The sequence below is a fragment of the Hyaena hyaena genome, unplaced genomic scaffold (genome assembly GCF_003009895.1).
Source record: "Hyaena hyaena isolate Hyena2069 unplaced genomic scaffold, ASM300989v1 scaffold_237, whole genome shotgun sequence".
Classification (NCBI taxonomy): Eukaryota; Metazoa; Chordata; class Mammalia; order Carnivora; family Hyaenidae; genus Hyaena; species Hyaena hyaena.
In genome coordinates this window covers 2,193,229-2,205,481 of record NW_024080874.1, presented here as the reverse complement: position 1 = coordinate 2,205,481, position 12,253 = coordinate 2,193,229, and the positions used below count along the sequence as shown (strand labels likewise).

The 12,253-nt window shown below is 52.9% G+C and overlaps 1 protein-coding gene across 1 annotated transcript in view; it reads right to left on the bottom strand.

Annotated features, from left to right (window-relative positions):
* The window catches only part of GRIK3 (glutamate ionotropic receptor kainate type subunit 3), a 222,237-nt gene that overhangs the window by 21,312 nt on the left and 188,672 nt on the right, over positions 1-12,253 (bottom strand). Inside the window, exon 11 of the mRNA XM_039244493.1 lies at positions 1,426-1,649. Coding sequence (XP_039100424.1) covers positions 1,426-1,649 — 224 coding nt within the window. The remainder of the gene's footprint in view (positions 1-1,425; positions 1,650-12,253) is intronic.

The window sequence follows — 12,253 nt, the reverse complement described above, 5'->3', positions numbered from 1 at the left end:
TGCAGAAATCCCACCTCTTCCGGGAAGTCGCCCCAGCCTAACCTTAGGAAGGGGGGTCCCTTCCTTCCTGGCCGGGAGGCAGGTGGTGAAAAGCAGGCTGAAAGGCCAGGGGCTGGAGAGGGACCGGCCGCACACGGACCGGGCAGAAGGGGTGCTGGGGAAACTGTTCTGCAGGGGGAGGGGAGCCGAGAGTGGGCTGGAGCCGCTAGAATTACAGTAAGAGCTCTGGAGAGTGCCTCCTGTTTTCAAAGGCTTGTTAGGCCATTAGAGAAAGAGGCGTGCTGAAGGCCTCTGGGCGGCGGGCTGGGCGGCCGGGCGGGTGGCGGCGGCCAGCTGGCAGCCCAGGGCTTCCAAGGCAGGACCGCTTCATCCCTCACATCCTTCCCTTTGGTCTTTCTCTGTGCGGGAGGAGGGAGCGAAAGGGAGCGGGGTGGGGGCAAAGCTTTCAAAGAAGACTCCAGAGAGGGAAAAGAAAAGGGCCAAAATGCGAAGTCCTTGGATCTCAAATTGCCTCTCCAGAGAAGTCCCTCTTCGCACCTTGTTAGGATTTAGAGAAAAAAGAACCAGGGCAGGGGCTGGGACTGGAGCCTGGAAGGAGGGGGCAGAGGGCCCAGAGCTGCCACCTGGGGGCAGGGACGAAGGACAAACGTGCGGGTGGCCAGAGATGTGGGTCACACATAAAACACCAGGTGACCCGAGTTCACGTGCCAGATGTGTCCCTTACTGCTAGGATGGGCTTGGTGAGCACGGGACCTCTGTGAGCCTCAGAGGTCTCCCCTTCACGGCGGGCTGACACAATCACATAAGACAATGGCTATAAAGCACAGAGCATGGTGCATGGCAAACACCGGGTGCTCAGTAAACAGCGAGCTGAACCTGCCCCCTACTGACCTCCTTCCACCAACCACCAGCAAGCAAGTGCTAGGTCTATTTCATTCGAACAACCGAAGATGCAAGGGAGTCGCTAACAGGTGTGACAGACAGGTTAGGTGTGTCTGGGCCAAGCTTTCACACGTGCGCACGTGTGGATTTAGGTGGCACTATGCTTCCCGCTATGTGGCCCGGGAGGACGCAGGCTGTTTCCCAAATTTCAGTCCACTTGCTGTCGCTGGATGGTCCAGCGCACCTAAGTCTGTCGTACTGGGTGCCTAGCCCGGGCACTGCAGCTCTGGGTCATGGCTTAACCCATTCACAGCTGCCTCTCAGTTGTGGACACAGACTAGGGTAAGGCCTGGGGGAGTCAAGCTTGGGGGGCTATGGAATGTTCCTTGAAGGATATAAAGGGATCTGAACCTCAGCGACGGACAGAAGAGCAGGCACGGCAATGGCCTACACGTGGGCCTTCTGTGTGAAGGACTGAGGATCAGCCTGTCTCTCTCAACCCCCAACCTTGGGCCAGGGCTTGGGCTGAGGCACTAGCCTTACCTGGCAATGACAAAGAGGACACAGCTGACACCCAGGTAGGCGAGGAGCACGTACATCCAGATGTCTGGGGACAGCGGATTGAGGAAAGAGAAGACGCTGGGGTTGGTGCCATTGGGCTTTCGATAGAGGATGCTCACGCCGAGCGTCATGAAGGGCTTGGAGAAGTCTATGGCCTTCTCGCGGACATGGGTGATGGTCAGGGGGGCCACGGCCAGATCTGCCTTCTGCAACGAGAGACACACACGGACAGATGTGAGGGCATAGCCTCTGACTAGCAGGGGACAGACACCTCTTCCCAGAGGAGGGAGGGTAAGGGAGTGAAATTGAGTCCGTCGTCTGAGCCTTGGGTCACTTGACCACTCTGCGGTTTCAACTTTTACTAACCTTTCTCCTGAGCCAGGCCATGCCCGGCATCCTGGGGAGACAACGATGAGTTAGACTTGACCTCCGTTCTCCAAGAGCTCTTGGCCTTGAGGGAGAGGACAGCGGTATTGACATGCAGAGAACAGAGCCCTATTAAAGCTGTAACCCATGGGGGTTCATTCTCAAAATGGTGCTTTGTCAAGTAAATATAGTTCAGCCATCCACAAACATTTAAAAATAGCTCCTATTCTTTATTTGTGACTTTCAAACATCATGAGGAGGACACAGAATCCACAACAAACCTTATTTGAATCTGTTTTCCTCTCCTCACCCCTTCTTGACTGCCCTCTTAATATACCCTCCTTGGAAGGAGAGAGGAGTCCGGAGCCCTCTTCAGTAGGGTAGGGGAGGGAGCAGGGCAAAGCAGAGGAAGAAAGGAAGGAGGTGGGGAAGGCTAGGAATGTTCCTACCTTGGTCAATTTTAGCTGGCCACAATTTTAATGAGGGTAATAATTAAAGGTCTATCTCTTTGGTCTGAGCTTTTCCTGATTAAAAATCTATAATCCCTCATTCCCACCTTCCCAGTCTCCACCCCACTGCTCTCCTGCCTGTAGAGACTCATTTAAGGGCTTCCTGATGACCATATTCACCTCCATGCTTTGCATTCGCTGTGCCCTACTGAGAATGCTCTCTCCCTGTTGTCTAACTCTCACCACCTACCACATTTCTTTGCCCAGGCTGCCTCCTCCAAGAAGCTCTCCCCAACAGCCTCCAATTCTAAACTCCCATGAAGCTTGCTCTGCCCCATGGGAAGGTCCTAACCTGCTGAGGTTGAACACAGGATGTGTGGCCATGCCACTTTTTGTCTTATCTGCCTATTGACCTGTGAGTTCCTAAGTGCAGTTGGGACTGTAGCTGACCTACTGCTTTGTTTGTCTGTTCTCAAGCCCCATCTCAGCCTCTATGATGCTTGTTAATGAATCGTGTTTTCTTCTGGGAGGGCTCCTGTGGCTATTTACATATCAGAACATGAACCAAGCTATCATTTCCCCATCTCAGGTGTGAGCAGAACAGAGACAGCGCTTGGGTTCTAAAGGCTAGCACTAAAGACGCTTTAACTAAAATGGGGTGGCTACTTCGGAGATCCCTTTCCTTTTTTTTTTAAAAATGTTTTATTTATTTTTTTTTGAGAGAGAGACAGCATGAGCAGGGGAGGGTCAGAGAAAGAGGGAGACACAGAATCCGAAGACAGGCGCCAGGCTCTGAGCTGTCAGTACAGAGCCCGACACGGGGCTCAAACCCACGAACCATGAGATCATGACCCGAGCCAAAGTCGGACGCTCAATTGACTGAGCCACCTGGGCACCCCGGGAGATCCCTTTCCAAGGCAATGTCTCTAGGTGGCCACCCACTGGCGTGGTCCAGAATCATTCATTCATTCATTCATTCATTTACTCACTCATTCATTCATTTTATGAGCTCCAATAAGCACTAGGGATACAGAGCTCAGCCAAACAGACATGGTTTTGGGCTTACAATCTAGCAGGGGAGATGCACGTTAATCAAATTGTTTACTCAATGGTAACTGTTAACACCAACTCTGACTTCACCAGTCCTAGAATAGGAACCAACAACCAAGTTGAAATCAGACTTCAACAAGGGGAAGGCTGATCTGGGTAGAACCCCAGCTTGTAAAAGACTACAGATGCCCCAGGCTAGGGGCAGAGGGCACTGGCAAACACACAACCCTGACATTGCAACCCCCATGCTTTTTCTTTTACTGGCAGCCCCCTCAGCCAATTATTGACATTTGGAGCCCAAGGGCTCGGTGAACCTTAGAACCTGGGACAGACAGGGAGAAGCCTAATACAAAGGACTTTTCGTACTGGGAACTTCCTTTTGTAAATGTCTGAATGTGTGAGTTGGAACTTGCCTAGCTCTGAAGGCAGAGGAAGATGGAATGCAGAGTGGCTCCCTGGAGCCCTGGTCAGTTCAGAGTGTGTACAAAGGAAGGCAACAAAAGGAGAGAACTATCAGGGAAGGTGCAGAGGGAGTACTGTGTGTCTTCTGAAGACCTACTATGTTCCAGATCTGTAAGAAAATGCATTAGGTGGGAGCGCCTGGGTGGCTCAGTTGGTTAAGCGTCCGACTTCGGCTCAGGTCATGATCTCATGCTTCGTGAGTTTGAGCCCTGCGTCGGGCTCTGTGTTGACAGCTCAGAGCCTGGAGCCTGCTTCTGATTCTGTGACTCCCTCTCTCTCTGTCTGTCCCTCTCCTGCTCGCATGCTTTCTCTCTTTCTCTCAAAAATAAATAAACATTAAAAAAAATTTTTTTTTAAAGACCTACTATGCTCCAGTCTGGGATGCAGGACTGAGCAGGAGACCCAGATCCTGCTCTTATAGGGCTTCTAGTCCAGCAAGCCCCTGCTGGGGGATGTTGCTAGGACTCAGAGGGGTGGGGGCCATGGTGGGACACCCTGGAAGGTTCCTTTCAGTGCTGAGTTCTAGGATCCTGTATAATGTTGGCATGACAGGGGTATAGTGGGCTTTTGATTCTAGAACTTGGCTTGCCCTGGCTCCGTCCCTTGTAAGCACAGTGCTTTGAGAGGCTCTGCTCTGATTCCAACATCATCATCAGTGTTTATTTGGACCTGGTCTCTGGGAATGGCTTCTGAGGCTTGGAGTGGGTTGTTGAGAAGAACCTCAAAGTCAATGGTGCCAATCTTCCTTTGGCTTTGATGGTGAGTTGGATTAAAGGGCCAATGACTGGGGATCACGGAACCTTCAGTATCTTCCCACCAGCCTCCTATCCTCCGGCTCTTGCATGCTGGGAGGCAGATGTCCGTGGCATTCTGTGCTTACAGCAGTGAACCAGCTGGTCAACCTGCCTTTCTTCAAGGGGAATTTTGATGTGTGTTCTCCCTTGGGCTTCAGGAAAGCTGGTGTTCTCCACTTTGATTTTGGTTTAGGCAGGAAACACTACATTTCACCGTTGGTTACGATTCTCTGAAAAAAGGCATTATTTTGTCCAGCTTCCCTTGAAAGACATGAACAGACGTCAAGCCTCTGCTGTTTCAGTTCATTACTCAGAATGAAAGGCCCAACCCTGGCAGGTTCTTCCCACTTGTGCCAGTTTTCTTCAAGGATGGTTTATAAAATCGTAGGCTATCAGAGCTGGATGGGAGACCTTCAGAAACATTGATCCCAACCTCAATTTCTTATGGAGGGAAACTGAGGCTCTCAGAAGGTCCAAGGCCTTGGCTCTCTCACATCCGCAGTAATCATGTCCTTGACCAAACCAAACCTGACTTGTCCAGCACATTCATTGGTCTTACGAGTGATCTGTTGGTCCCCTCTGCCTTGAGGACCTTTCCATACCTTTTCTGTACCTCTAAAATGGGCCGGACAACCCTTCCTGGACATTACGTCATCCTCATGAACAGTTTTCCACTTACCAAAAATCTGTCAGGATCTACCTGGTTCCAGCCTCTCCTACTCTACGCCATACTTGTATGCGGCCACTTGGCACCATTTGCTCTACCATGTTTCCAACAACCAGAACTAAAGGCAAGAATGACTTAACCAGCAACAGCTCCGTAGTTTGGCCCTTAGCATCCAGCCCTCTTGGCTGCTGGCTGAATACGCGCCTTGTACCAGAAACGGAAACCAAGGAAACCTGGTTCCAAGAATAGACTTGTGACCATGGTCATCTGGCAACTTATTATTGATCAGCCTTCTCTTAAGCCAGGGGTCCTCCCCGGGGAAAGATCTGCCCCCTGAGCCCCAGCTTGCTATGTGTGTCTGGTGTCCCTGTTGGCACCTGCCTACTTGCGTTCCCATATGGTCCCATCAGATTCCCCACCTCTGTGCTCTGCCTCTTGGTTGGGGTCCCCCAGGGTGTCTTGTTGCTCGCATGGTGACCTGCTACAGTTAAAATAGTAAGAACCACTGTCATTCATGGGTGATTCCTACACGCCAAGCGTTACAAAGCAGGCTACATACACTGTACGGCCATATACGATGCTCCCAGCAGCCCCACGTGGCAGTAAATGTTATCACCACATTCTCGATGAGGGTACTGTGGCTCAGTCAGGCTAGATTTGTTCAAGCTCTACTTATTTGAGTGACAGGTGGTGTGGGTGGCACAGCAGTGAGCACAGCTGCCTTCCAAGCTGGTGAATGGCCAAGCCAGGACCTGGACCCAGTTCGCCATGACCTCCAACCCCAATGTTTTACCGCACTTCCATGTAAGTCATATGTAGTGGGTTGAGTTGCGGGCCCTCTGAATACGTTCAAGTCCTAATCCCTGGTACCTGTGAATGTGATCTTACTTGGGAATAGGCTCTCCTCCCCCGACCCCTGCAAAATAGTATTTTATTACTGCCACTGAGATTAAACAGCATCAGACAGATTGCTGAGAGAGAGTCTGGGGCTGTGCAAAGAAAGGGCATACTCTTAACTTCAGTGGGCATGTTTGCTTCCCCCAAAGATCTGCTTCTGGCTCCTGCTGGGTGCCCCTAAATTCATCGGCGTGCTCAACAGCCATTCCTGAGCCTGTGGTATGGGGGATGCTCATCGTGGAAGGGCTCCCGCTGGAGCCCGTGTTCATCTGGACTACGCACCACAATAGTTCAGATGTCCCCTGCAACACTCCTTAGGTGGTTTGAAATTCCCATAATATCAGAATAGCCTATATATATAATATATATGTATATAGGCTATTATATATATATTGATAATACCACGTGGTGATGAGGATGCAGAGCAATTGGATCTCCCCTAGGCTGTTGGTGGGAATGTAAATGGTTTAGCCACTTAGCTCAGCAGCCATTAGAAAAGCATAGAACTCAGGAACAGCTGAATGAAAGAGATGCACGGGGCAAGGTATGGGGGAAGGGGCAGGGTGCTCCCACTTCCACTTCCTCTCTCTGTCTCTCTCTGTCTTTCTCTCTCTCTCTCACCATTCACCCCATATCTCCACGTGCGCACCGACTTGGAAGCTCCGGAAACAGGGTCTTTGCAGAAGGAATCAAGTTAAGGTGAAGTCAATACCGGGTTAGGGTGAGCTCTAAATCCAACGCCTGGCATCCTTATAAGAGGGGAGGACATACAGGGACACAGAAAAGGCCCTGGGACAACGCAGGCAGAGACTGGAGTGATGCAGCTTCCAGCCAAGGAACACCAAGGATGGCCGGCCACCCTGGGAGCCAGTGGGGAGGCACGGAACACATTTTCCCTCAAAAGGGACCAATTCCGGGGTGCCTGGGTGGCTCAGTTGGCTAAGTGTTCGGCTAAGGTCATGATCTCATGGTTCGTGGGTTTGAGCCCCGCATCAGTCTCTGTGCTGACAGCTCGGAGCCTGGAGCCTGCTTCAGATTCTGTGTCTCCCTCTCTCTCTGCTCCTCCCCGTATTGCACTCTGTCTCTTTCTCTCTCAAAAACAATAAATATTTTTTTTAATTAAAAAAAAATGGACTGATACCACCAACAGCTTGACTTCTGATTTCTGGCCTTCAGAACTCAGACAGAATAAATTCCTATTGTTTTAAGCCACCTAGATCGTGGCCATTTGCTGTGACAGCCCTGGGTCACTCCTACACCTGCCACTTAGATCCTGGGCAGGATGCACGGAGCTCCCTCCACCCCCCATTCAGATGAGCAGCCTCTATGGCTGGGCCTGCCCTGCTCTGTCCTGAACCCGGGTTCCATTTCCAGAGCCAAGAACTTGACTCTGGCTCCTGACCATACATGGCTGACACTGGGTCTCCCCAGGATATACTTCACATCGGCTAGTCGGGCTTCTGAGGCTATAGGAACATGTAGCTTCAGCCCCACATCCTTCCAGATCCTTCCACAGCCACCCAAGGAAACCAGTCTCACTCCTGTAAGGACTTTCCCCCAGGGCCCTGTCTGTTGGCTCTCTGCCCATGTATGTAGTATCCATGGAATTCACCTTCCATGCTTTTCTCAAAGTGATGTTTCTCCAGCTAGAATTTCCCTGCTCCCAATCCTGCTTAACATAGGATGAGACTTCCCTCTGGTCCTTAGGATAAAAAAAATTCTTATCAGGGACTCCTTAAGCCTTTCATGACTTAAGAGAACTTTCTGTATAAGAAAATCTCCTGCAACGGTGGGAATGTTCTACATTTGCATCGTCCAATATGGTAACCACTAGCCACATGTGGCCAAGATTTTGAAATGTGGCTTGTGTAACCAAGGAACTGAATTTATACGTTTATTTAATTAATTTTGAATGCAAGAATTTTGAAAATTAATTTTCGTTAACTTAAGTTTCAATTTAAATAACCCCAGTGCCTGGTGGCTACAGAGTTGGAAAGTGTGGACCTGGCCCCCACCTGCCTCTCCAGCCTTTCCTTACCTGATGTCCCCTTGTTTGCTTTCTACTGGCTTCTTTCAGACCTCTTCCCACCGAACCCATGCACTCTCTCTCAGCCCAGGACTTTTGCACCTGTGCATTTTTCTACCTGGAACTTCTTCCTCCACAAGCTCTTTGTCTTGCTTATGTCTACCTCTCCTTCAGATCTCAGCTCAAATATCACATTCACAAAACCCTCAAATGATGTCAGGTCTCCTGGGAATTCCTCTCATGGCACCAAGTATTTTCGCTCCTAGCACTGCTCACAGTTGGGGTGTAGAGGAACTGGGGGATCTCCCCCCTACTGGGCCATAGAAGCTCATGGGAGCAGGGCCTGAGCCTGTGTCCTTCCAGCACAGAGGGCCCCACACCTAGCACGGTGCCTGGCTCAAAGCCCGCAGTCGGTAGCGGTTCTGGGACTGAGCGATTGTGGATGTGGAGAAGAGACACCCAGCAAGCATGTCCATAGCACCTGCTGATGACTCCCAAATTCTAAGCTCAAAAAAACAGTGTTCTTTGAACAGCCCTGGACATTAACCTGACAACCCACAGCCTCAACAACCCACACACTGGAATAGAGGGGCAACCATGCTGCCCTTAGCACAACTAAATTTGTATTTGAGAGTCAGCACTTCATACCTCGCTCATCTACCCGTATATAAGTTCCAGGAGAGCAGGGACTCAACTGATGTATCTCCCAGGTTAGCACAAAGCCTGGCACTAAGAGGTTCAGGAAAGTTCTCTGGCAAGACTGAGCAACAAAGTATCCCTGCGGGACCTCACCAACCCTTACCACAGCCTAAGGGGCTGAGCTCTGGCCTCGGTTTCCCTAATCAGCACCTCCTCTCTCCCTGAAGCCACATGACCCATGCCAGTCTGCCCGGATCCTGCCCCCCTGCCTGTCTTCCTCCAGAGTGAGGACCCTGCTCCCTGGCCCTGGCCCTTGATGGGCCCCTTACTTCTGCCTATTCATGGAAAGCCCTCCCCTGTCCTCAGGGCCCGTCTCCGGTAGGTCCTAGTGACATCTCAGCTCCACATCCCTTCCTAGTCATTGCCCTGGGCTGCCTTGTCGCCCTGGGGAGGGTCCACCCTTTCAGCTCATCTGTTTCCCCCACCCCCAGCCTGCCGTGCTCTACGCAGGGCTCTGGCCCGCCCCCAGGTGAACTCCCAGCAGGCCTAGCTTTCAAGTGCCCTGGGCCGGGCTTGGGGAGGGGCAGAGCGGAGAGGGCTGGGGCAGAGCCTTCCCTTGCCTTGTACACGGGGGTTGGGTCCAATGTATATGGGTCAGAGTCCAGATCTGTTCCTTGGCTGGGAAGAAGATGGGACACAGTGGGGCGATGGTGGAGTGTCTGAGACCAGATCTTCCTGATGTGCCGGCCAGCCCGCCTGGAGGGTGGGGACTGCAGTGCAGGGGTTCAGAGTCCCTATTGGGAGACACCTTCCCAAATCCGTGTCCTCCTTCACTCACCCTCTGTATGCCACCTCCCACCTTCTGTCGTGTGCCAGGGAGCCGGAAATGACCCAGCCTCCCCACCCACCCACCGGATTTCTCTGCAGGCTGCTGGCCAAGGGGACAGGGAAGGTGTTTCAGGAGCCGCCCCTACCTCTCCCAAGTCTCTAAGACCTTCCTCCAGGGTTTTCTGGATGGACCAGTGGCCACTGCCCAATGGTTTCCAAGCCAAAGGGCTCTCAGCCCAGGCCCTGGCGTTTTTACCTGGACACACTTCTCTCTCAGGACACGTGTCCAGGCTGAACGGTCACACCGATTCCTCCGTCCACGTGTGACTGCCTGCTTCTTGCACTAGAATGTGAGATCAGAGGCAGGCAGAAGGGAGCCTGTCTGCTCTGTTCACTGCTGTAGCCTCAGCACTAGCATGGGGCTTAACTTCATCAATTATATAACAGAACTACTGATCAAGGGGAACACTGGATGGATCCACTTGGAGGTGTAGAAAAGGTCATCAGGAAGCACTTTCCCAGGGCCTGACACACTGCAGTTTTCAGAGGGGAACACAGAGTCACAGGGGATATCCGATGTCCCACCAGCCAGCCGCCACACTCCATCAGCACTGTGGCCACTACTAGCCTGGGGAAACGCACATATATCTAAAGAGACGCGGACAGGTGCTAGAAAATTCCCATGTAGACGGAGGGGTCATGTACCCACGCTTCACACACAGGCCTCCGGAGCTGCGGGGCGCCTGACAGTGAGAGATGAAGTCTGTGCCTCTCCCAGGCCTGCGAGAGGGGCCTGATTCCCACCTCCCAGCCAAGGCTGTCCTGCGTCTGTCTTTTAGGATGACTCTGTGGGTGTTTCCCGCTTGGTGGCACACTATGGGGGATGCACCACACCTCCATTCCCACCTCTAAGAGAAGCCCCCTGCCCCATGCTCTGCATGACCACAAGGCTGGCCTCCTGCTGAGAGTGAAGATGTTTGAAATTTTAATGGAATTTAGCTTGGGCGGTCTCATTGTTCCCCAAGGTCCGGGTGGTGGGGGACGGCAAGGATCATGTACGTCTACCACGGCTGCTCCCCTATCTCTAGTCACTGCCCCCGGTCTGGGCTCATCATAGGTGCCAGGTTCGAGCACCAGGTCAGGCACTGTGGTCCTGACCAACCTCCTGCAGGCGCAAGCTCACGGCGTCTCACCTGCCCACTGTAGACGCTGATTCTGGGTCCTGACAGGTCCCCGTGCCCGGTGCGCCAGGCCCGGAAATGCATGCAAGGCCGGAGCCTGTGGAGAAAGCTGTTCCCCCTTCTCCCTTCACCCTGAGACACACCGTGTAAGGCCTCTCTAGGGTGCCGATTCAGAGACTGGCCACGCTCTGCACTGATCGGCTCAGTGATGAGCCTTCATATTGGCTGTCCCGCTCTTGCTCCACTGCTGCACCTCGTTCTCTCCCTGGCAGCACAGCCCGGGACTAAGTAGTGGCATCTAAGCCTCTGTCGCAGGTTGTGCTCTCCAGCAGTCCGGCTGAGACTCTGTCTCATAAAGTTTTGTGGAATGAATGAAGGAGCAGGTGACCCTCAGCAGGGGGTCTAGTATGTTCCTATTGCTCCCTCTGAGCTCTGTTTCCTTCCAATCCCCCCTCACCCTGGCGACCTGTGCCTTGACTGCTCTTGGCACCCGGCTGTCTGGACACTGACCTCCCGCCAGGCTTCAGTGTGGCCTGGGAGCTTTCTGCCTCCCTCTCCCGCTCCTCTGCTCATTCTCAGGTGGATCCCGAGCTTCCCCAGAGCCCCTCGGTCATTGCTCTGGGCAACCCTGGCTGCCATGATAAGAGTCCACCTTTGTATTCTATCAGTGAATCCCCTGCTCTCAACTATCCTGTCCCATCTGGGATCCCACCTGCCTCAGGTGAGCTCCCAGCATGCCTTGCTGGCCAGTCTCAAGGAGGTGGTGTGGTAGAGTCCCTCCTGGCCACACAAACAGGGGTTTGGGGCCCCTTCTGACACCAGTGCACGCAAGCCAGAGCTAAGAGCTGGTTATTGGCTGGAAGGCAGGGGACACAGTGGGCGATGGGGTCACAGCCATGCTTGACATCTGACCCTCCACTTGGACACGATGGGAAGCTCAGTGGTGATGGCCCCATCGCCACATCTCTGGGGAAGGCGTGCAAGTCCACGTGCTCATCTGTCAACGCCTGCTCCGTGTGGCCCAGCCCATGCCAAGTGCTCGGCAGTGGCCAAGAGCAGGTCATCAGGCACTCGAGGTCCGGAAGAAGTCTCAGGGAGGGGCAAGTGGGCCCTTGAAGCTGTGCCGTCCTCTTTGCTCTGCGTTCAGCATTTTGGGGAGGCTCAGGGGCTATCTGGGAGGTGCTACTTCTTTCACCAGGGCAGCAATGACAGCCAGGGATACCCATGACTGCTCCTTGTCTCCATCTCCTTCTATTCCCCACCCTGGGTCCAGCCCCATCCACGAGCCAGGGAAATCCCTTATCTGCTATAGTGAGATGGAAGGACTTGAAGAGAACCAATGGCTTCCTGTGGCTTGGAGGGCATGTATGCATTCCCGTAAGGCCAGTCTCCTGCTTCCTCTCTGCCTCTCCCACCCCCTCTGATTCTGGGGCTTAGAGAAGCAGCAGGGA